Source organism: Coccidioides immitis (assembly GCF_000149335.2).
Source record: "Coccidioides immitis RS genomic scaffold supercont3.4, whole genome shotgun sequence".
NCBI lineage: Eukaryota > Fungi > Ascomycota > Eurotiomycetes > Onygenales > Onygenaceae > Coccidioides > Coccidioides immitis.
The window spans coordinates 1,190,164-1,212,051 of NW_004504311.1; the positions used below are offsets into that span (position 1 = coordinate 1,190,164).

A 21,888-nucleotide genomic window follows, 5' to 3' on the forward strand; every position below is an offset into this window, starting at 1 on the left:
GGTGCCGAATCTCAATATGGTGTGCTCTTCGCGTTATAGCTTCAGCTTTGGCTAAGTCAATGGCTCCCTTGTTGTCAACACTTAATTTTGAGCTCCTTAGCCTTGCTGAGCCTTCACTAATTACCCCGGCATCTATCAACAGGTCGTTGATCCAAACCAGTTCACAAGCAGCTTCGCTAGCTGCCAAATACTCTGCTTTGGTTGTAGATTTCGAGACGGATGTCTGGTGCTGTGATCTCCATGATATTGGAGCTCTGTTCATGGTAATAATATAGCCGCTGGTGGATTTGTACGCAGGGTCGGCTCCAGTCCAGTCAGAATCTGAACTGGCTGCTGGTTTCAAGCCTTCAGGATCCATATCCCTTTTGAAGACTATTCCTTTTGATTTTGTGCCCTTGAGGTAGCGTAGGATCTGCTTGAACGCCGCCCAGCTCTCCCTATTGGGCCTGCTGTTGAATCTCGCCAGATAATTGACTGCGAATGCAATATCCGGCCTCGTACACGTAACTAGGAACTGTAGAGAGCCCAGGCCTTTCCTGTAATTCGTAGGCGTAGCCTGCTCGTCAACTCCATCTTTGAGGGTCTGATCTGGCGTGAATTCGATGCTTATTCCTTTCTTCATTGGCGTTTTGGAAGGTTTGCAGTCTTCCATTCCATATTTGGTCAGTAGATCCTTGATATACTGTTCCTGGTTCACAAAAAGGTCTCCATTTGGCTGCTTTTGAACCTGCATGCCTAGGTAACGGCCCTGTTCTGTAACCTCCTTGATTTCGAAGCGTTCCTGAAGCTTCTCGATGAGCCATTCTGTTTCGGCTTCGTTGGGTCCCATTATACGGCAGTCGTCGACGTGTAGGGTTAGGTAGATTTGCTTCCTCTTGTGGTAAAGTAGGCCCGCGTCGTATGGAGAGATCTGGAATCCTAGAGATTTCAGATAGTCAGTAGCTGCTTGATACCAAAGCCTAGCAGCTTGCTTCAACCCGTAGAGTCCCTGGCGTAAGAGCCCTACTAGGTTACCCCGCCCGTGCTTGAATCCAGTGGGTAGTTGAACGTATACACGTTCGTCCTCTGGAAGAGTTCCATTTAGGAAGGCTGTCACGAAGTCAAAGACTCTGACCTTCCAGTTCTTGGCTGTTGAGATAGCAAAGAAGGCTCTTGTTGTAGGTCCACTAACAACTGCTGCGTAGGTCTTCTTGTAGTGAACGCCTTCTTGCTGTTCGAATCCACGTACGACCCAACGGGCTTTGAATCGTACTGTGCCACCTGTGTTGTTGAGCTTCCTATCGAATACCCATTTGCCAGAGAGGATCTGCATTTCGGGTTCCTTCTCGACTAGGATCCAGGTGCCTTTCTCTTGTAGTTTGGAGACTTCAACATCTAGAGCCTCCTTCCAATAAAGCCACTCTTCGGAGCGTTTGGCTTCGGCGATGGATTTTGGTATGTCTGTACGCGTGCTGAGCACTGGAAGCTCAGCTCCATTCGCCTCTTCTTCTTCCGTCGCATCCGAGAGGATTTCTTGCTCTTCGCCCAGGTATGTGGGCTCTAAAGCCTCTAATTCGCCGTCCGCGAGCTTCTTCATGATTTCTGGCTTCTCCTTCGCAAGGTAAGCTAGTAACTTGTGTTGCCAGCCGTTCAATGGATCTATGTAATCGTACTCCTCCGGGAGTTCAACGTATTCGGCTTTGGTTAGTGAATTCGTAGGGATTTGATCCAATTTCTCGTCGAATATAACATCTCGCGAGATCATTATACTGTTCGTTTCTGGGTCCCAAAGCCTGTAGGTGTGCATGCCACGATATCCTACAAATTTGACCTTCTTGGACCTAGGTTGGAGCTTCGAGGATTCGTTCAAAATCTTCACGTAGGCGTCACATCCCCACCTATGGACCCATCTGCAATGGGGTTGGTGACCCGTCCAGGCTTCAAAGGGTGTCAACGGCTTCGTGTTCTTGCATCCGTATAGAGGCACTGAGGTAGGCGATAGATTCACCATCATGGAGACTGTGGCGAGAGCTTCGCCCCATAACTCATTGGGTAGTCCTGAGTCTATAAGTACGCTTCTTGTTCGCTCGCAAAGAAGTCGTATTCCTCGTTCACTCGTTCCATCTTGTTGAGGTGTATATGGGCATGTAATCTCCTGTTGTATACCCTTGCTCCTGTAGAATTCAGCCAGTTGTTGGCTCGTCAATTCGGGAGCTCCATCGGACAGTATAGTGCTGATTTTTTGTTCGGTAGACACTTCAATCATGTTGATCCAGTTCTTTAGGGTTTCTGGAGCTTCTACCCGCTCCTTCAGGAGGTAGATCCACCTGTATCGTGTGGCATTGTCTGTTATAAGTAGGAAATACTTCGCTCTGCCGTAGCTTGGAGGATCGGAGTCTGTGGATAGGGTACGGCCGCCACCTGCAATATCAATAAAAATTTTAGCTCCAGGCTTTGTAGAGTGTGTTCTAGGTTCGAATGGGTTGCGAGCTTGCTTAGCTTTAGCACAGGTTTCACAGAACCCTAGCTTCTTTACTCCCTTTATTCGCATTGCCATTCTCGGATCTCTAGCTAGAATAGCTATATCATGGGCGTTGAGATGCCCCCAGCGTTTGTGCCAATTGGCCATCGTATCCTCCTTGATTTCTGGCGTCTTTGCCAGGTGATTCGGTGCCAAAAGCGCGTCATCTCTATCTTTATTCTCTAGAGTTGCTGTTACATAGCAGGGCTCTAGGAGTTTCGTAGGTACTGGAAACGCGTATGCCAGTAAATTGCGTATCCTAGGCGTTTGTAGGACTAGGATGTCATCCTCGTTAAGCACGGCTTCAAAGCTCTGTGTTTTATCTGCCGATTCTAGTAGGAAGATGTGTTCTCCGTCGACATAAAGCTGTTCCACTGTAAAGCCGTCTCGTATAAGCTTCCCAAAGCTTATGAGGTTAACCTGGAGGTCAGGCACGATTCTAACCCCCCCAATGCTCAATTCTCCATTGTCAGTTTGGATACTGGCCGTGCCAAATCCTCTGGTGACTGATTTCGAACCGTTCGCCATAAGCAGTTGTGTTGCATGGCTCTTTGGGTCCATTTGAACTAGATCCGTACGTGAGGTCGCGTGGGATCCGGCTCCAGAGTCAAGGATCCATTTGTCTGTGGATTCGCGCGCTTCTTTCATAGAGAAGGCTGCTTCGTGAACTGAATGGATCTTGTCCGTTGCAACTGTAGCTGTTTCCTTGCCTTTGCCTTTAGAGTCTTCTTTAGGCTTGTTAGGCTTCGAATTCTTGTTAGATTTGCAAAATTTAGCCAAATGGCCAGGTTTGCCACAAATATAGCAGTTCCAGTTCTGCAGTGAGCTCTTCTCTGGATTGGATTCGGAGTTTGTATTCTTATAAGATTTTTGGGGATCCGAGCTTGTTGCATTTGTATTTGGCTTTGTAGATCTGCCTTTCTTCAGGTCTTTCTTGGGGATTCGGTGGAGGATATCCTTCAGTAGGCCTTCCAAATCCTTCTCTGGTAGGTTTGTTCTGCTCTGGCATGCCATATCAAATTGGTTCTGTATGAACTCTCTTCATTGGGATGTAATGTTCATCTTCAAGATATCATGTAGGGTGTGGTCCAGTTGTTTGAACCCTAATCTCTCAAATTCCCCACGGATTGCTAGGAATCTCTCTATATAATTCCTTTCTGAGCCAGCGGACTGTGGTGTCATTCTCACTAACTCTGTAAGTAGGCTTTCCTGCTGTATCTCAGGTCTCTCTTGGAAGGCTGTTCTTACAGCTTCCCAGAGTTTGTAGGCACTAAGGCTATCTGATTCCTTGAAGTGTTCTCTGGCTTGTGCAGATATTGTGCTGTTGATTAGGCTGTGTAGCCAATTGTTCTGAATGTTCCAGTATTGTGAAATCTTTGAGTTCTCTGGCTGTGGTGAGGTCTCTTGTCTTTCCAGGATAATCTTCTCAGTATCCACTTGACGAGCTACCTTTAGGATGGCTTTGCTCCATGCTAGGTAGTTGCTGGCCCCAGCCAGGGTCATAGGCTTCTTTACTGTTTTTGAGATCTTCATGAATTGATTGATCGCTCTGCCGGTTCGCGTATTTGTGTCTATAAGGTTGCCGACAAATTCTTCTAGTTTGTCCTCAGAGTCTATTTCTCGGTCCCCTTCTTCTTGTTGAGCTTCTTGCTCTGGGTTTTCCTGCACCGTTGCAGGCGTGTTTGCTTGGCCTGATAAGAGGCTCATTTGCTGTGCCAGCTGTTGTACTGTCTCCTGTTGCCTTTGCATCATCTCCTGTTGATTCAGCATCATTCTGCGCAACATTTGGAGTTCACTCTCCTCCCTAGGCTCCTGCTCGTCGTTTGGCGGGCTGCCTCTGAGTCTACTCGACCGCCTAAGCTCGGTTTGGGGTGTAGGGAGGTTTGTTGGAGCTTCCCGGTCGGGAGTTCGGTGCTCCGGTTCGTCCGTACGGTTCACCATGGCTTTGGCGTTGCCAGGTGCTCGATTTGCTTGCTAGGTGCGTTTAGCAGGCGTTTCGCTCACTCTCTGGTCGCGTGCCAGAAAGCTACAGGGTTCAACTCGCTCTCCAGCTCGGTGCTAGAAAGCTACAGGGGTTTGCACGTATAGGAGGTGTCTATCTCGACGTACGCTCTCTTTAGTGCTCGTAAAACCTCGTTATCCACAAGGATAACCGTTCAGGGTGTTGATCGTAAGCTTCAATAACCAATTGAGCTGTAAATCAACCTTATACGCTTGCTCTTCAGCGCAAAGGGCTATAACCTGATGGAGGACTTGTATGCTTGTCATTCACTAAGCTACCTAAAGGGGAATCTCGGCTAATCTATGTGGGTCACGTGAGCGAGGTGCTAGTTGGATTACCTAACATTCTCGCGCTTCCGACCCCAGGTACCTACCTAGTCCGCAAAGGATTAGCCTGCTGCCACGTCCTTGTCTTAAGCGATATGTCACATGACAACCGTAGCCCTAAATTGTTCGGCGCGCAATCTTCAACTGCGGAGTGCGAATCTGCCTTTGAATTTGTTCGACAAGCGCCATACGATCAATCTACGCCGCCACGCCGAGTTCTCCGCTAGGAAAACACATAAGGATCATTCAAAATGGGCCGTCTTCACAGCAAGGGCAAGGGTATCTCCTCCTCTGCCATCCCATACTCCCGCAACCCACCCGCCTGGCTCAAGACCACCCCCGAGCAGGTTGTTGACCAGATCTGCAAGTTGGCCAAGAAGGGTGCCACCCCTTCCCAGATTGGTGTTGTCCTCCGTGACAGCCATGGAATTGCTCAAGTCAAGGTTGTGACTGGTATGTATGCCCCGATTACTGTGGCGGCTGATTCGGGAAGGGAGCAGATCCAGCTAACACAACTCGCGCTGTGCAGGTAACAAGATCCTCCGCATCTTGAAATCGAACGGTACGAAACCATATACGACTCCTTTGCACACGTGAAATATAAAATGGGTAGATGCCTGGATGGTTGGGAATGAGACTTTCATTCCCGGGTCCCACGTCATCTATTTCTATATACATTTCATACGACATTGCATCCAGAGACCTGGACACAAGTCGAATGTCAACACTGCCTCTGCTTGGTCATAGATGGGCTGACAGAGAGATCTTTATCATGAATAGGCCTCGCTCCTGAAATCCCAGAGGACCTTTACATGTTGATCAAGAAGGTATGTTTGCGCGCTCACTCTTCGAGCGATATATCTTTCCACATTCACTACATCGCGTGAAGCTCTCACCTAACATGTATGAATTCAGGCCGTGTCTGTCCGCAAGCACCTTGAGCGTAACCGCAAGGACAAGGACAGCAAGTTCCGCCTCATTCTCATCGAGTCCCGTATCCACCGTCTCTCCCGCTACTACAAGACCGTCGGTGTCCTCCCACCAACCTGGAGATACGAGAGTGCTACCGCCTCTACCCTTGTTGCATAAGCGGCGATCCTGACACAACCGGGCGTGGAAAAGTTGAACTCGAAGAATTTGGTGTTGTGCAGTGGAGGACATGCGTATGCTACTAGTTTTACTGGGGAAAAGAATTCATAGGCATTATGGGATTAATGTGAATATCGTCCCCAAGCGTCGAAGGGTTACTTCTTCGAAACTTGAGGGATTCTTCCTCATCCTGATTAGATAGCGTCTCTTCACAGTCCAATATATCATATTCTTCACAATGAAGGTATTCTAATGCCTTGTCCACGTAACTTGATTCAACTTATTTTCGGCGAAGCTATTCAACTATGAAGCCGACAACAAAAAGGGTATCGAAAATCAAAAATAGATGCTCAAGCATACCGCCCCCTACCTGTAAGAAGTGCCAAAATATTACAGATACCTCACTTCGCGGGCAACAGCGTTGCACAGCTCAACCTTTACCCCTGCTCCCGTCAAAACATGTATCCAAAGTCTCTGGGAATCACTCAGCCGATCATTCAGCGATTTCACTTCGACGAACATCACCTCTTTCCTCTCCATACTCCAGAGGAAAAGATCTGGAACACCTGACCCTCGCTGCTGATACTCTTGTGCCATAACTTTGCATATAGTTGCCAGGGCCTCGCCATGAAAGCACTGAACAATCTCTACGAGGTCCTCCAGCCCAAAAGACCAGTCAATGCCAATGGCACAGGTTTGCTTTGGGCACTCTCGTTCATAGACTTGCCGGAGGAGTGTCTCAGCCTCACCATTAGATATTTGCGCGAGGCGGTGATTCATTTCCGAAATCCGGGAAGAATAGAAAGAATCGGTATGCAAATCTAAAGGGCATGTTTGAAACGGAGTTTGGAAAACGCAAGGAACGAAAGCGAAGATTATATCGTAGCATAGCAAGCCAAACTGAAAGTAGCGTCATGGATATTAGTTTTCCTTGCCTTTGAGTAAAGAAACAGGTGGTATCATACCAGCGTACGCAAAATACCACCTTCACAGTGATATCCTTTCCACCCATTATCCCGATACCAACTCAGACACATACTTTCCACTCTGCATTCCCCTCCACCTTCTCTCTCGTCTATCCAGATTGTAGGCCTGCCTCTAAAGCTGTAACCTCCAGTTGGTTTTGAAGTAGGCTTGATGGGGGGATCCTTTTCCACACGAATACCCTCTATGGTCCTCTCCTCTGGCTTGGTTAGCATCACATGACTGAAATCATGCTGCTCGCGTTTTGCAATATTTAACGATCTTTCTAGCTTCATGATTCGTTTTTGTAAACCATAATGATAGATAAGATGACAGTCGGGGTCTTGAAGACCCTGCTCGCAGGTCCTAAGGGCATTCCGTTTCCATTTCCTTTTCTGAGCCTCTTCTGAGCGACCCTCGAATGGTGCCAGGCTCCACATGTAATGTTCTTCAAGTAGCGCCTTGCGTTGGTACCAAACTCCCCGTCGCGATGGGTGAAAGAAACGTTGCTCCAGTAATTCTACCAGGAGTTCATGTTCTTTGTTATACTCCTTAAACCGACCTAAGGCATATAGACCCTTGTGAACAATTCGAGTATATACCCAGGCAGGAGAAAAGCGTCGTAGGTATACGATCTCGCCAAGATCATTGCACCCCTTCTCCCTGAGGTGCTCTTGCTTTAGCAGGGCTTTCCAACGGGGATATACGCTTCTCGACAAGTCTTTAATCTTTTGCAATTTGTCTAATATCGTAAGGTTACCAGATTCCATGGCATTATCAAGATCGAATTGGATCCGAATAGCGGCCTCGAATTCAAGCAGTGCTGACCTTGTCGGGAATATGCCGTTTGACCGTAAAACGATGTACTCAGGATAGTTCCTCCGTGATATCTTGGCTAGGATTATTGTAGTCAATGATTTTTCAGACCACTCTGTGGATCGATAAAAGACAAGATGCACACGCTCAAAAAGCTTCAACGGCGCCGAAGCGAGTCTTATGCAGTCACCGGTGTGGTTTAAAATTTTTCTGATGAAAAGCTCATTAGTAGTTGTCTGTCTCGTGTGGCGGCTGGATGGGTTTAATCCAATTTCGGGGGAGCCATCGTCATCCAAGGTTTGTGAACGAAGCCAACCCAACCCAGTTTGGCTGCTTCCAGCTTCCTGGAGGGCTTTCAGTAAGTCTTTCTTATTTTTGCCTTGAATTTTTGCCTCTTTTGCGAAGACTTTCAACTCATCCAGAAAGAGTAAGGATGACGCTTCTTCGAGGGTGGTTATCTCTTCTATACCTTCAGCAAAACGAAACTCATCGGTAAGATTTGCCTCTACACACGGGGTTACTCCGTGAACACACTGTTCTACCGAGTTCGACGAAGCTGGAAGATATCTTGTTGCTCTTAACTCTTCAATAGCGGTAGATATATCTCCGATGTCATGGTAATAGCCGAGTCGATCGATGCGATGCCAGGCAGAGGTTTTGCGTAAAAACAGTCGTACATATCTGAAACCAATCAATAACCATCCTGCAGCCGTATTCGAAGTACACCGGAAGAGATCAATTGAGCATGAAGACCGCAGGCTCCAAGTCACAGACACCTACAGATATTGAGATTCATAAGACAGCGATCGCCAATAATTGAATAAAGCAATCTCCTTTTCATCAAACAGATGCGCTTCATCTTGCAAAACGCACTGTAGAGATAGATTAAATGCATCTACGTAAATGGAGCTTCTCCCCTTTACCCACAGTCCATTTTCGTATCGCTCTTGAAGATCCGGCTCCGTCGATCTGGATGTATTGGAGAATTCATACTCGTCTATAGCCTCTTGATCCGTTTTCACCGGAGGCAGACTGGTCTCCAATTCAGTTTGGCTCGGTCTAGAGTCATCTTCATCATCAAAGAGATCGGGCCTGTCCCCGACAGACTCAGAGGGCGATAATTCAACTTTCTTACTATCTGAGTCTGATTCGGCTTCCGGTTCTGTGCGTGTGGAGGAGGAAGGTTCGGGATTCTCTAATCTTCGAACTCGTTTTCGCGCAGGACTGCAAGGCCAATCTCCCATAATAACAAAAAAAAAAAAAAAAAAATTCGCGACGTACTAGGTATTCCAGTGAAAATCCAATATCTGATTCTCTCGCTCCGCCCACAAACGTCGTGTCCAGACTCAGTCGCGTCTGCTCAGGCTACGCTACGCGTCAATTGTTAACACGATCACGTGCATCACTTTCCCAAGACGTGTCACGGGACTCGAGCTGCTTTTTGTTTGCATTGTTTGCGCTGATCGTCATCTCTGCCGACAAGCGGAAACTTGACGGACGGGAGGGCTTGATCTGCGTCGAGATTCCGCAATTGCAAGTTAACAGGGACAATGAGTGGATCCTGGCAAGGCCCATATGACTGACGTACCTTCCAATCCTTCCTCTTCGACAACGCAGCCAGCTGGGTTGGCATCTCCGACTTCCCTGAGCTCCAACGTCGCGCACAAAGGCGCGTCTCCCATCATGGATAACCAACAACGGGAGATGCCGTCTGCATTGCAGAATAACACGGTACGTCTCAGACATCAGGCGTTTTACATACCAAATTGACTTGTGCCACCTGCATCCCCTTTGTTCTCTTCGAATGCACAACCTCTCTTTTCACATCTGTGCTAAAAACTATGGCAGCTCTCAGAGCAGTTACCCAGCTCTGCTTCCTCGTCCCACTTCCCTGCTGCTCCCAATTCCACTACTGCGTCCTCACACGACGGTGTACCTCCCTCGCAACCAACCCCGACAGATCGCGACGTTGTAATGGGTGGGCCAGCAATGCGAAGCACCATTCCGGCGGTCGATGCGAACAACGTTCCGGCTTCGGCCATTTCACAGGTCAGAGCTGGCGGCGCTCCAGCGCGCATATACCTGAACGAAAAGATTGTCCCTTACTTGCTTGAGGGGATGAAGCCGTTGGCAAAAGATCAGTGAGTTCTAATCCATTCCTCTACCGACGCATGCCACGTTTTGCCCTTTAGAAACTTTGAATTTGCATGTTAGATATCGGCTCTGAATATAAGCTGGAATGAAGTAATATAAAAAAAAATATTTTTTCTAATGTCGACTAAACCTCTTCAGGCCGCCAAACCCATTGCGATTACTCGGCGAATATCTTATTGCGAAAAGTTTGGAAGTCGGAGAACCCTCGAATGATCGGATCTCGAGTACCTGATGATTGGCTGGTTGTTCCTCGCAGACTTGTATCATGAACTGGGATTAAACCGGAGAGGTTTCATCGTTTTAGGACCTTCCTGAAGTCACGAAAAGAGGGTTAATAGCGAATCTAGAAGACCACGGCTCATGGATCGAGACCGGTCTTCGGGCCACGCTAATGTAAACGGAGAATAGTTTGTATGCTGTAATGAAGATCCAGCTAAGTTAGAAAAGACTTCATCCCCCGATATTTGTTGTCTGATATGGTAATGGGGGAGCCAAACAAAAAATGGATGTACATGCATTCTATGTCAACCCGCTCCAAGCAACTGTGGTAAGACTCTTCTTGGAGTTCCTCTTTTGTGCCCATTCGAATGGTAAAGATACGCGGTCCCAACTCGAATCAACTCTAGTCAGCGACTCCATAGTTGAAACGCTTGAATTTCTTAACATCTGAGCAAGCATTATCTTATGCAATTGAGTAAGCATACCCTACAGATCAGGTGCACTCGACAATAACACGGATAGCCGCAAGACCGATGGGCAAAAGGCAAAATTGCTTGCTGGTGACTGATTGAAAAGTTCATGCCTTCAAGTAGAAATCCAATCTAAGAACATAAACCAAATTCATGTTCCTTGAAACCGCAACAAAAGCATAATATTGCCCAAGGTCGCTTCGGTGAAAAGAAGAAATGCAGTTTAGAAAGGCAGAAGTCCATTATTCTGTTTTCTCATCTCTCCCCTCAGCGGAGAATTCGCTAGATGATCTCAAAATGGTCGCCAAACAGTCGTATTCATTTTTCAATTCCGGTGGGAGATAGTCGCACGACTGAGATTTACATGATCGCTGAACAAAAAATTGGTGTTCAAATTAAGGAGTTGTACTCGGTCGAGCCGATGACATTGCAAGCGGCTTGGGTAGCCGGAATAGTGTGATCATAATAGTATAGCATGGACCATACTATGAATATACTCATGCATCAGCAAAATGTTGCAATCCACATTAACTTACCCAACTATTCAATGTCGATTAAGTATGCCGAGGCATCAGAGCAGAGACCTCGGGGTATTTGGCTGTATAATCCCGTCAAAAATATCGGTGGCACGTATGTTGATGTTTGTTTGATGACCTTGAGGAGCTGCCGTTGAAACCGACTGAAGTTTACAATTTGTCTGGCTCACGTCCGATGGTTTATTTTAGTGATACCGTTGGCCGATAGTGATCGACACTACAACACAACGCTTGCCGGAACTGATGAACGTGCCAGACCCTTATTCAAAAATAATCTGGCGCTAACTTTCAGGTACTGGGGATGCATTGACGCTGTGTTCACTTTGGCCGAGTAAGATGCAGTCGAAATCTGAATCTGAAACGACTGAGTCGAAAAGCTGACAAAGCTGACTACCGATAAGGACCATAGCTGAAAAGAATAATAGGGCCACAAGACATGTCGAAGATAATACAAGTGAATCCTTGCTTCCGCCGCCAATGTTTCGAGGTGTTTGAAACGCAGCTTGCTTGATCAACTACATCAAAGGAGGTCGCTTGATGCAGGTGTCAATCTTGAGCTGCCATGCTCCCGAATCCGTCGACATAATTCTTGACCATGTGCGCGCGAAAAAAGAAGTTGACTTTTTGCGAGATAAGAACAGAGAAGCGCCGCGCCGTAACCGTAGAGAACTGACCCAGCTGAGGATGTAGACATAAAACCCATTTCAGGAATACAAGGGGGAATAGAAAAGATGTAGGGTTATTAAGAAGAGATGGATAAGCGGTGAAGAAACACAAAAAGAGACCATTGGAATAAGGCACGAATCGCCACGAGCGACGCTTGTAGCGAGGCCCTATCGCCAGTGTGAAACTTTGAGTTCACGAAACCTACCTACCTGGCGCCGTATCTGTCATTCCAACGGTTATCATAAGAACGACTTCCATATGGCTCACGCGACTCACGTTGGGGGGGTGCACTAGCATAAGCTGACGCGGCTTGAGCGCGAGCATCATCACGATCATAATAACCCCCACGACGGCGGTCTTCGCCTCGAGGACCATATCTCTCTTCACGTCCGGAAGTCGCGTATCGATCTACTCCACGATAGCCGTAGTCATCACGGTAATCACGGCGGCCATATTCACGGCTACGTTCGTTGTAGGAGTCGTAGCGTCCATGTCGATAACCATCATCATGGCGGCGACCGTAACCATATCCACCTCGTCGGTCATCATAACGCTCGAATCGTCCACCTCGCGGTGGTCCACGGAAATCTACATCATATCAGCTTATCGCCATAAGGGTTGCCGTGAGTGATCTATAAACTCACCGCGCTTAGGAGGCCCAAAGTACTTCCCCGGAGTTGGCGTACGGGGTCGGTTACGGCGTGCCTTTTCAATGCTTAGAGTTCGTCCTTCTATGGACTCACCCTGCAATCCTTCCTTGGCAGCCTCAGCCTGGTCAGATGTAGCCATGTTGACAAACCCAAAGCCGCGAGATTCCTTGGTATGCGGATCCAACATGATGGAACAGTTTTGAACGTCACCGTATTTCTCGAAAAGGCGGGACACGTCGGCTTCGGTGAGACGAGGGTGAATGCCAGTAACAAAGAGGTTGGTTCCAGTGTTGGCAGCGCTAGCATCGTCATCCTTCATGCGAGCGTCGGGTGGAGGAGCACTATGGAAAAATCAGCGGCCACGTAGGTTGGAGAGGGAAAATGATTAAACCCACCGTGCATCACCGCGGCCGTTCGGCGACATGCTACGGTTGCGAGTAGGCGCGTGGCCGTTACCCCGAGGAGACGCGCTGCGATCCCGGTCATACCGGGTTGCATCTTTGGGCGATGTTTGTTAATGCGATGCTTCAAGCAGCCTGACAACAAACTCCAAGGACCTTACCATCATAGCGACCACCTTCGTTCTCGTATTCCATGGTGGTGACGGGAGAAAAATGACGAATGGAAGAATTGCCACTCGGTTCTCTTTTCAAATCAGACCAAGCTCACTGAGTGCTGGTAGGAGTAGGGGGACGAAATAAACGTATATGCAATGAAGAGGGACGTGCAATCTCTGAAAGACAACACAGCAGCAGAAGCCGGAGAGAGAAAAGACGAACGGGAGGTTGATGGCGGGAGAGTGAAGAGAGCTCGTCGGAGAGAAACAGGCGCAGCCAAGAAGGGAAATTGTTAGTCCGGCCAAAACGGGATTAGCGCGCTCTCAAGCTCAGATGTCCGGTCTTGGCATCAAGCTCCTGGATAAATCCATAACGGCAAATCTCATTTACTATCCCTAAGCTACTGGTGTATGGTATCTCAAGAACTACAAGAGCTGCGCCTTGCAAACTCCGTCGAAAGAGCACAAAGTTATTAGGGTACATAGTCGACAGAACCAAGCATCAAAACCCGTCAATCCTATCTAAATCCACGCCAACGCCGCCTGGTCCTTGGCCCCTTCGGCTGGGGCATTTCCATCCTCCCCGGCTGATCGGCACCCTTGATGCCGCCAGCATCATTCGGCTGTTCTGGGGCTCCATTATCAAATTCATCGTCAACTAGATGACGCAACTCATCTTCGTCAAGTTCGCTCAGCTCTTCGCTCATACCGCGTAGCACCTCGCGCCCTGTCCACCGTTCCTCGTGAATGGTAGTCCCAACGGGGTCAAATGGCTCCATGTACCACTGAATACCACCTTGCGCCAAAGGCGGCTGGTGACTATCTTTGAAGCTCGCAGGCGGGGTTGGAGGACCGGCTTGTGCTTCAATATCCTGTGGTTTAGTGAGGCTGTCGGCTGCTTTGGGGTGATTTAGGGCCGTAGAGTCCAACTCGCTTGAGACAGCACTGACGACTGTTGGAGGGGTGAACACTGGAGGGTGGTCTAGGTTGTTTTGGTGTGAGCCGTCAGTCATCGCAGCGTCCGTCATTTTCTCTTCTCCATTCATTTGCTTCAAAACACCAATTTCTGTGGATATTGTTAGAGGTTCATCGCCTTTTTGTCCAAGATCCACTGCATCCGTCATTTCAACATCCACACTATCATTGCTGCGGTTGTCCTGCCCTTCAGGATTTGATCCTATACCGTTCGGCATTGACGCGCCCATGCAAGGCTCAGCTAGAGTAGCAGGCCCCTCAATCGAATCGTAAAAAGAGCCCCTTCGAGAGAGCACACTATTCTCGAGCATGAGATCCAAATCTCTTAACTCCCTTTCATACGGTTTACCGCTCAGTTCGCTTTCCTTCTTCAAGGCATCTTCCAAAGCTGGTTGGACGGCTTTGATGATCCGTTTTGCGAGTTTCCGCTTCTCACGCTGCTCCAAGCTCAGTTCGGGGGCCCTCCCGCTGATTTGCATCTGTAGCTGTAGCTCTGCAGTATCACCAACAGACTCAACCCCAATTTCTGAGGTGAACACATGAGCCAGATCACGGGAAAACGCCGAAACCGATGTGTAACTCCTATTTTCCAAGTTCGAGCGAATCGAGAGTAGGCCCACACGAAATATCCCTTTTCCATCGAGCCTATGTTGGACTAGTTAACATAACCAATGATATTTCTTTTCCCAGTTCCAAGAAAAACGGGGGACTCACGCCTGTACTCTCTCAAAAATCGGCCAAATCATTGGCGAAATAGGGAAATATACCAAGTCCACAATATTTCGAAGTGTTTCGGCGTCTTTAAGCTTCTCGCGTTCTCTTTTCTTTACCTCATCGCAGAGCATGCGGACCTTATCCACATCTAAAGACAGGCGATCGGCGAACTCTATCCGTCGTTGAAGTCTTACGCTTCCGGTGGGGCCCATCCCAGCGAAGTTACGTCGCGTCATTTCCATCGAAGAGAACGTTTCTAATTGTAGTTGTAGTCTCTTCAGAAGAGCTGCCCCCCTTCTTGCCTCTCTTTTCAACGTCCAGTATTTGCAGGCATCCTCAGCATACTGCTTCCGTTGACGTACAGTAAAACGCTGTAAGGAAACAATCACGTTATTCAGGATAACCTGGGGTACAACAGGAGCCCCAGATGGAAGTTTCCACACCATTTTCGGAGGCCCAAGCCGTTTGCGTTTGTTACCACCAACGGTCAACGTAATGCGTGGAGTCACAGGTCTCTGGTCATCCTCCGCTACTTCACCATCGCCCTGAGGCTCTGGCCCCAAAGCAAGGGCAGCTGCCTGGCTGTCGCCCCATCGCCGGCCTTGCATCGTAGTACGATAGTATTCCATGGCATCTGCAATAGCACCGTCGGTATTATACTCCCTTCGCCAATCTGGAGGGACATGCCGATCGCAGAACGCCTTCAAAGAGTTAGAGTCCATAATCGCAGGCACTCCCGGAGTCAACTTCATTTTCAAGTAGAGCCGCGCCCGCCTCCCGCAAGTTACGTGAAACGCAGCAAAACAATTTTTGTTGCTACATTGAATACATGCACCCATCTTTTGCCGGCAGATGTAGCATGTTAGCTTCCAACGGCTTCTTGGGACCTTTTCTACATCTAGCACAGGCTCCATGAGAGAAGGGTTGCCGATCGACACCTCGGGAATCCAGACAGCACATAGAAGATGGGACCATTTCGAGGTGTTTGTCTGTTTAAAGGCGCCTTCTGTGTTCGGGCAAAAAATACAGGATGGGGATCCGCGACCAATCAGCTGGCATTTGCGGCAAAGCCATTGACCTTCGGGTATATAGGGAACTCCGTAGCATTCCTGATGGACAGCAAGATCGCAGCCATCACAAAAGACAATAGCATTAGAGTTCTCGCAGTCCCCGTCATCACAGACAGCACACTTGCTATCTTGCTCCTCGCCTGTGCCAGCATGTTCGCCATTGACCGCTGCAGCAGAGCTTGAGCGAGGTCGCTGAGTTTGTGGTGGCTTAGGATTAGGTTTTGGGATTCTTTTTTCGAGAGCATACCATTCCTTCTCAATCTTCGTCATGGTGATCTCGAAAATGGCCGGTTTGATTGGCTCAAACTGGTCAATTCTCCTTTGAGCGTTGTATGCTTCTAGCCATTTGGCATCTTGTTCATCCATATCATACTCGACCCGCCCAACACCAGTGTTTCCTACCGCAGCATTCCCAGAATCCCCATCAGTGGCAGTGGGAGGATCCAAATCCAGGTCCTCTTCGACGACATCTTCGGTCATGCGAATTAGGCGCCTCTCGTGCCGAAGAAAAATATCGCTTTCCTGATAGCCAACACTTGCCATTGTGCGATCAACATAGTTTTGCTGCCCTACACCCTTCTGCTCGAAAGGCAAGAATGGGTCCTTGAGAGCGAACGAAGGCTTGGGCAAAGTAAGCTTCTCTCGAGGATTGGGCCCAGGTGGAGGAACTAATTTGGGCAGTTGGAAGGGAACCATGTTGTTCGACATATTATCTCCTCGCCGAGGCCTTCCTGGCCGTCGTTTGATGCCCGGCGTTGACGCCGTCGGCGTGGACACGATCGAGTTCTCTGCTTCCATAACACCATCACCATTACTCATATCTTGCAGCATATCATTTTGTAGAACGCCATCCACCTCTTCTGAGCTGAAAACCGCTATTTTGGCGTCGATATCAAGATCGGGATGGAACTCTTCCCAGCCTCTCTCCTCTCTCGGCTTGTATCCATCTCCCTGCGCAACAGCAAGTACAGCAGCGGCTGCAGAGCTGAACCGACGGCCCTGGTTCTTTTCGCGTCTTGGACGAGTAGAGGCAGGTGGCGTTGCCGGGGGAGGTGGAGGGGGCTTGGGGGGAGCTGTTCGAGGAGTTTCGCGGGGAGGCCGACTACGGGATGCCGTTTTGTTCTGGCTAGCGGAGTTCATCGGCCGCACGGGTGTCTCCGTGCCGTCAATTTCCACATATCTTCCACCACCCCCGGGACCCCCTGGGATATACTTGCGTCGTTTTGGCGGCGGCTCGCTGCTAGGCTCGTGATCCGTGGCAGGTGGATTTTTCAACCGACTGCCACTACGAGGCTTAGGGCGGGAGCCAAACAGTTTACGCCCCATAATGGCAGAGCTATGGTGTCCGGTCTGCCTCAAGGAACGCAAATGTTGGCTTTTGATAGTCCAGTTTTGGAATAGTTCGATAGTTGCCCAGGGAAGATTCACAGGAGATAGGCTATAAAATTCGAATCTGCAACATTGCCTAGACTCTGGTGCTCAAGAAAACTTAGTAAAGAGGAGAGATAAAAGGAACGTCGACAAACCTCACGGCCCCGAGCTGGCTGTCGCGATGCATCGCGGTGAGTCCGGCTCGAGCGAGGGATGGTTTATCATTATGGAGCACAGTTCTAGTCTAGCCTCATTGGGAAAGGTGCGTGCTGCCAAGCCTCATCCACACTGCTGAGTAAGTTGCAAGTCGCTCGAGACGGCGTCGACCTCGATGTGAACTTTGAAGCCTGTTTTTGTTTCCTGCGAAGCGCTGCGGTGCAAGGATGAGCGGTGCCGGAGACGATCGGTACATGAAAATCTCTGTTTCTCTTTTCCATTTGGTTTTGCTGACCTGATTTGTTTGACTAGATGGCGTGGTGGTCGCGGCTATGATCCCAATCGCCCAGCGGGTCAGCGACATCACAGCGCAGGCTTTCGGGACCGATCAATGGGTGGCCATCAGCAGGATCGCCATGGCCAGCGAGGACAAGGCAATATCATCAATGCAGGCAATGCCTGGGGCGGACCCGCACAAGAACCTCATATCCCCGTCCGGGGCTTCAACGGGGCCGAACTGAAAGATGCTCTCAGAAAAGGTATACTCTTACACGGTGCCGCCTGCATGATTATTGCTCACAGAGAGGTTCTGTAGGGTATGAGCCAGCTGGTCCAGGTGGTATGCTATGAACCTCCCAAATCGGCGCCCAACAGCGCCTTGAACATCCCTATTGACATGAACCTGCTCAAGAACCCCAGCCTATGGCCTACAAATCTAATGGAAAGGATGCGAACAACATTCGATCCAGTGGACCTTGGGCATCAAAGCGTAAGTTGATCGTATACCGGTATCAGCACGGAGCCCACACTGAAAGACACCAGCAAATACCATGGTAAACGGCAAAGACTTCTTCCTCGAGCTTCGAAAGCAGATATCCGGCCTTCAGCAAAGCGGAAACGTCCCTGGTGGCTAAATCTGCTTATCCCGTTTGGTGGAATAAGGCGCGACTGGGGTGCAGCACTGTATGTGGCCTACATTGATAATCATGTTTCCGGCTATATCGGTACGCTCTGTGCAGAATGTAGCATAGTGTTATATTTGCACTCTTCGATGCTTCGTGCTGTGGGAGCGTCGAGTAGAAAGCAATACAAGTAAATACTCTCAATTGTTCTTGTACGCCGGCCCACTATTGAACTTCGTACTCCGTAAATATTTGTGGTTCTTGAAAAGTGCTTTCCCTCATGTTACGAGAAGAGTCAATAGGGCGTTTACGCTCATCCGAACGTTGGTGGAGCTATTCGCTTGGGCTGCAAAATGCTTCCTCTTCTAGGCTCCATATAGTTATTCGATCCTCGTACAACGCAAGATCGGAGAAAAAAGGTAAAACAACTATCATACAGTACATATCTACGGAGTACATATGCATGATACCCCCTCTCCCTGGCGACATGCCAGCTGGAGTTTGGACCGAAAATAAGAACCCGAAACAAACAGTCCGAGCGCGGCGATTCGGTGGGGACCGTCCCTTGAACAGTTCCCGTCTCAGCATCCAGATCTCCTCTCGACGTCCATGCACCTTGTCCATGCAGCACATGCCTGTTCATCAACCCTGCTAGCGAATGCAGAGACGCGGAATTCTGTCATGAGTTACACTGCAGCGGGCAACACCCCATGCTGGCGCTTCGAACCACTATTTTTATTTAGCGGTCTAGCCTCGTTGCTCTGCAGGTCAAGCCGTGGCGGCCAATAGACGCTGCAGCAGCAAAAAAAACTACTGGTATGATACGGAGCACTGTGGACGGCTATTTTTAGCCGTGCACAATGCAATTAAAAAGTTAAAGAAGATCAACTTTTGAGCAAGGAAGACTCCTCAATGACCACCATCCCACTTGGCGTCTCCACGAGAAGATAGCCGCGTCCGCTGGGCCGGTGGCCCACTTGCCCACGATCAACGAAGGGGGTTAATCGGTTCAAATTTCGACCTGTCATTTCTTAGCCTTCCTTGTGATTCTCGTCGAGCCCTTCGATCTTCTTTTCTGAAGCCTCAACCGAGCCCATGCAGGTCGGAAAGCGGCCGGCGGCTAAACAAAACCACCATTGGCTTCGATGTTTCGCGCCACAGCGGGCCGTCCGCCAACTCTAAATGCGCGGAGGATGATGCAAGTCTCGAAACCACCGATCCTCTCATGAAACAAGGACAATGTCAGACGAGACAGTAAATAGCATCGGATTCCGTCTAAGCGCTGAGAATGAATGACGGGCGGGCTCGCTGGACCGATGTGCAGAACGGGCAGAAGTCAGGCTTTCAGGATTGACCGACGTCTCGGACCAGGTAACCCTGGCCCATGATCAGACTAGTAGGGCCGAACGGGTATTATCAACATGGGTAGAACAATGGTCAGAGCTGATTTGGTCCTTGTCAGGTTCTTCTTGGAGACCTTGTGCATGAAGGGCCCCTTGGCCAGCATACAGAATATCGAATCTAATGGTCAGCATCCTGGGAGCGTCCCGATTTAGTCCTTCTCCACGTTCCTGCTTCAACACTCGGGAAGCCCAGTGTCTCGGCATGCAAGCAGAAGAAACACGATGCTTCTCCAACACAGATCCATCACGGGAGAATTTGAGCTCAAAACTGGCTCTTACCCCAAGCACTGACGGTCTCACCCGTGGAGCCGCTCATTCTGCAGCCATCCACCTAATCAACGTCGCCTTTCCGGCTGCGACCGCCAGACGACCGCCTACTTACCAATCATTTTCAAGGATTCGTGTGGCCCAGCGCTTGTGTCCTTAACCATCGGGATCCATGCTAGGCAGCCTGGAAGCCAAATCACCCTCCACTTCCTACATGCTGCACTTCGATTACGACACCGACGCCATCTGCTTTGCTAGCTTCTCTCGGGGCGCCTATCTGTTTATCTTTGGCTAGATGAGAAGAAACAGTCTAGTTTTTTTGGTGCCAAATATGGAACTCCGATGCTAGGTTGGTACGACATGATCTGCATATGCTCTCTGCACTAATAAGTTCACCCGTCATATAAGGACGGGAAGCCCGTCTTCTACCAGCTATATTGTCCGCCCTTTCCATTATTGGCTTTTTGCCTTGCATTCTTTCTAGGCTCCTTTCTTCAGAGAACTGGCTTTCCCTGAACCAAGGTGTCTTGCATTCTGCCCTGCAAAAAGCCTCGATGCTGCCTTAAGAATTTGCGGCGTAGGAAAGGCCATGTTAAGCAAGGCTGGTTCTGGCTCTGTTGTCATTCAATTTTTCTATGTTATTTATTGCCTAATTGATTTACTTTACATTCCTATGTTGGTCTCGTGTTCGTGCTGAATTATACTCTTAATTTTCTACCTTGATTTCTTGCCTATGCTTTGTTCGAAAGACCTCCCTGACATATAGTTCCACGGAGCTCCAGTTTCCTCTAAACTTTGAATCGACTTTCTAGCCATTCTGGGTCATCGCATTACCTGAGAGAGCACATTGGGTGGCCCATTTCTCAAGTACGGAAGAGTGAACCCGCCCTTTGTGTCTCCTTTTGGTTTGCAAAAAAAGCACGGACTGAAATGCCGAAGCAGACGCCCTCGCGAGCCTCTAAAAGATCAGCACCATATCCCTCATCGAAAGCAAAAACAGAAACACCAGCAACACCAAAAGAGATGAATCCTCTACGTACTTCTACCCCTACGGTCCCGCATGGACTAAATCCGTGGCAAGGCCATGGTTCACAGTCGTGTCCAGTCCCTTCTCATATTGCGACATACCCCAGTCGATTGTCAGGAGCAGAACGTCAGCCTGTCGCCTTGCCTAGCAGCCCTATGACTCCTACGAGTACTTCTGGTCCATGGTCGCCACGAGATGATGAAATCCTCCTAGCAGCACGAGCTCAGGCTCAGGGCTGGAACCAAATCCAGAGGGATCACTTCCCGTCCAAATCCGCTAATGCCTGTCGAAAACGATACGAGCGGTTGATCGCAAAACGCCGCGGTTCTGATTGGAATGACGAACGCATCGATAGGCTCGCGAATCAGTACATGCAAATGCGGGAGCAGACTTGGCGTCCTCTCGCCGACGCTGTCGGTGAAAATTGGGAAGATGTAGAGAAGCTGGTGAGTGCTCCCCCGCTTCCCTATGCGGTCATAACACTTGCACCGAGTTGACATGGTAACTCAATAGTGCCTTGAACGAGGTGCAAGAACCCTACTTCCAACGTTAGGACAGCGTGAATTGCGCCGTGAGCATGCTGATCGTGAAGGCCGAGGTGGTAGCCATGACAGCCATGACGAAGAAAGACTCAGCATACATAATTTATTGCAATAAAACAACCTGCAATGATTTCATGGTTATCCCACACCAAAGCATACATGTTCGGAATTGCAATTTCGCTTTTATTTAATTATTTTGCCATATAATATCCTCTATTCCCTCCTATTTGCTTTCCCTCTATATGTTTGCCGTATTTCTGAAGTTGTGCATCATTGGGGATGGTGGCCTTTTGTTCCTGTGCATTGCATCTTGCTATATACATTTCCTCACTCTTTTTGTCCCGTCCATTTTATTTGATTTTGGAGCATCTGCATTTGAGGTCGTTCTGGCTGTTAGTTGGGAATTCGCTTTTTAATCTTTCCTTTTCCTTGCTGCACCTCCTTTCCCAATAACAAGGCTTTTCAAGATGAGTATCAATAAATGGCGTTTAATGGAAGTCATAGTTGGCTGACC

General features: G+C 48.9%; 7 protein-coding genes across 8 annotated transcripts; 4 read left to right on the forward strand and 3 right to left on the reverse strand.

The window, feature by feature from the left end:
• Positions 1–4,999: 4,999 nt before the first annotated feature.
• On the forward strand, positions 5,000–6,172 carry CIMG_04693 (40S ribosomal protein S13). The gene is made up of 4 exons (XM_001245251.2): positions 5,000–5,281; positions 5,358–5,390; positions 5,609–5,655; positions 5,744–6,172. Exons 1-4 carry the CDS (start codon positions 5,080–5,082, stop codon positions 5,915–5,917), a joined length of 456 nt encoding a protein of 151 aa, XP_001245252.1. The 5' UTR covers positions 5,000–5,079; the 3' UTR covers positions 5,918–6,172.
• A 14-nt stretch (positions 6,173–6,186) lies between these two features.
• CIMG_04694 (fanconi-associated nuclease 1) lies at positions 6,187–8,940 on the reverse strand (the record flags this gene model as incomplete). The annotated part of the gene is made up of 3 exons (XM_001245252.2): positions 6,187–6,817; positions 6,883–8,377; positions 8,477–8,940. 3 exons carry the CDS (start codon positions 8,938–8,940, stop codon positions 6,308–6,310), a joined length of 2,469 nt encoding a protein of 822 aa, XP_001245253.1. The 3' UTR covers positions 6,187–6,307.
• A 250-nt stretch (positions 8,941–9,190) lies between these two features.
• Positions 9,191–10,297, forward strand: CIMG_04695 (compass component sdc1). The gene is made up of 3 exons (XM_001245253.2): positions 9,191–9,427; positions 9,545–9,837; positions 9,989–10,297. Exons 1-3 carry the CDS (start codon positions 9,272–9,274, stop codon positions 10,080–10,082), a joined length of 543 nt encoding a protein of 180 aa, XP_001245254.2. The 5' UTR covers positions 9,191–9,271; the 3' UTR covers positions 10,083–10,297.
• Positions 10,298–11,209: 912 nt separating this feature from the next.
• On the reverse strand, positions 11,210–13,181 carry CIMG_04697. Of its 2 annotated transcripts, XM_004446026.1 has the most exons (5): positions 12,954–13,181; positions 12,787–12,889; positions 12,386–12,732; positions 12,018–12,329; positions 11,210–11,962 (listed from the first exon to the last, which is right to left on the reverse strand). In XM_004446026.1, exons 1-5 carry the CDS (start codon positions 12,985–12,987, stop codon positions 11,943–11,945), a joined length of 816 nt encoding a protein of 271 aa, XP_004446083.1. In that variant the 5' UTR covers positions 12,988–13,181; the 3' UTR covers positions 11,210–11,942. The 2 variants fall into 2 exon arrangements, with proteins under 2 accessions (XP_004446083.1, XP_004446084.1); XM_004446027.1 differs by having other exon boundaries at positions 11,210–12,329.
• Positions 13,182–13,310: 129 nt separating this feature from the next.
• CIMG_04698 (PHD finger domain-containing protein) lies at positions 13,311–17,258 on the reverse strand. The gene is made up of 2 exons (XM_001245256.2): positions 14,637–17,258; positions 13,311–14,567 (listed from the first exon to the last, which is right to left on the reverse strand). Exons 1-2 carry the CDS (start codon positions 17,030–17,032, stop codon positions 13,466–13,468), a joined length of 3,498 nt encoding a protein of 1,165 aa, XP_001245257.1. The 5' UTR covers positions 17,033–17,258; the 3' UTR covers positions 13,311–13,465.
• Positions 17,259–17,412: 154 nt separating this feature from the next.
• CIMG_04699 (uncharacterized protein) lies at positions 17,413–18,350 on the forward strand. Its single transcript, XM_001245257.2, has 5 exons — positions 17,413–17,483; positions 17,546–17,772; positions 17,829–17,852; positions 17,925–18,002; positions 18,056–18,350. The coding sequence occupies exons 1-5, from the start codon at positions 17,461–17,463 to the stop codon at positions 18,145–18,147; spliced, it is 444 nt and encodes a 147-aa protein (XP_001245258.1). The 5' UTR covers positions 17,413–17,460; the 3' UTR covers positions 18,148–18,350.
• Positions 18,351–19,389: 1,039 nt separating this feature from the next.
• Positions 19,390–21,675, forward strand: CIMG_04700 (uncharacterized protein). The gene is made up of 5 exons (XM_001245258.2): positions 19,390–19,531; positions 19,598–20,154; positions 20,588–20,672; positions 20,748–21,278; positions 21,346–21,675. Exons 4-5 carry the CDS (start codon positions 20,829–20,831, stop codon positions 21,487–21,489), a joined length of 594 nt encoding a protein of 197 aa, XP_001245259.2. The 5' UTR covers positions 19,390–19,531; positions 19,598–20,154; positions 20,588–20,672; positions 20,748–20,828; the 3' UTR covers positions 21,490–21,675.
• The last annotated feature ends 213 nt before the right edge of the window (positions 21,676–21,888 follow it).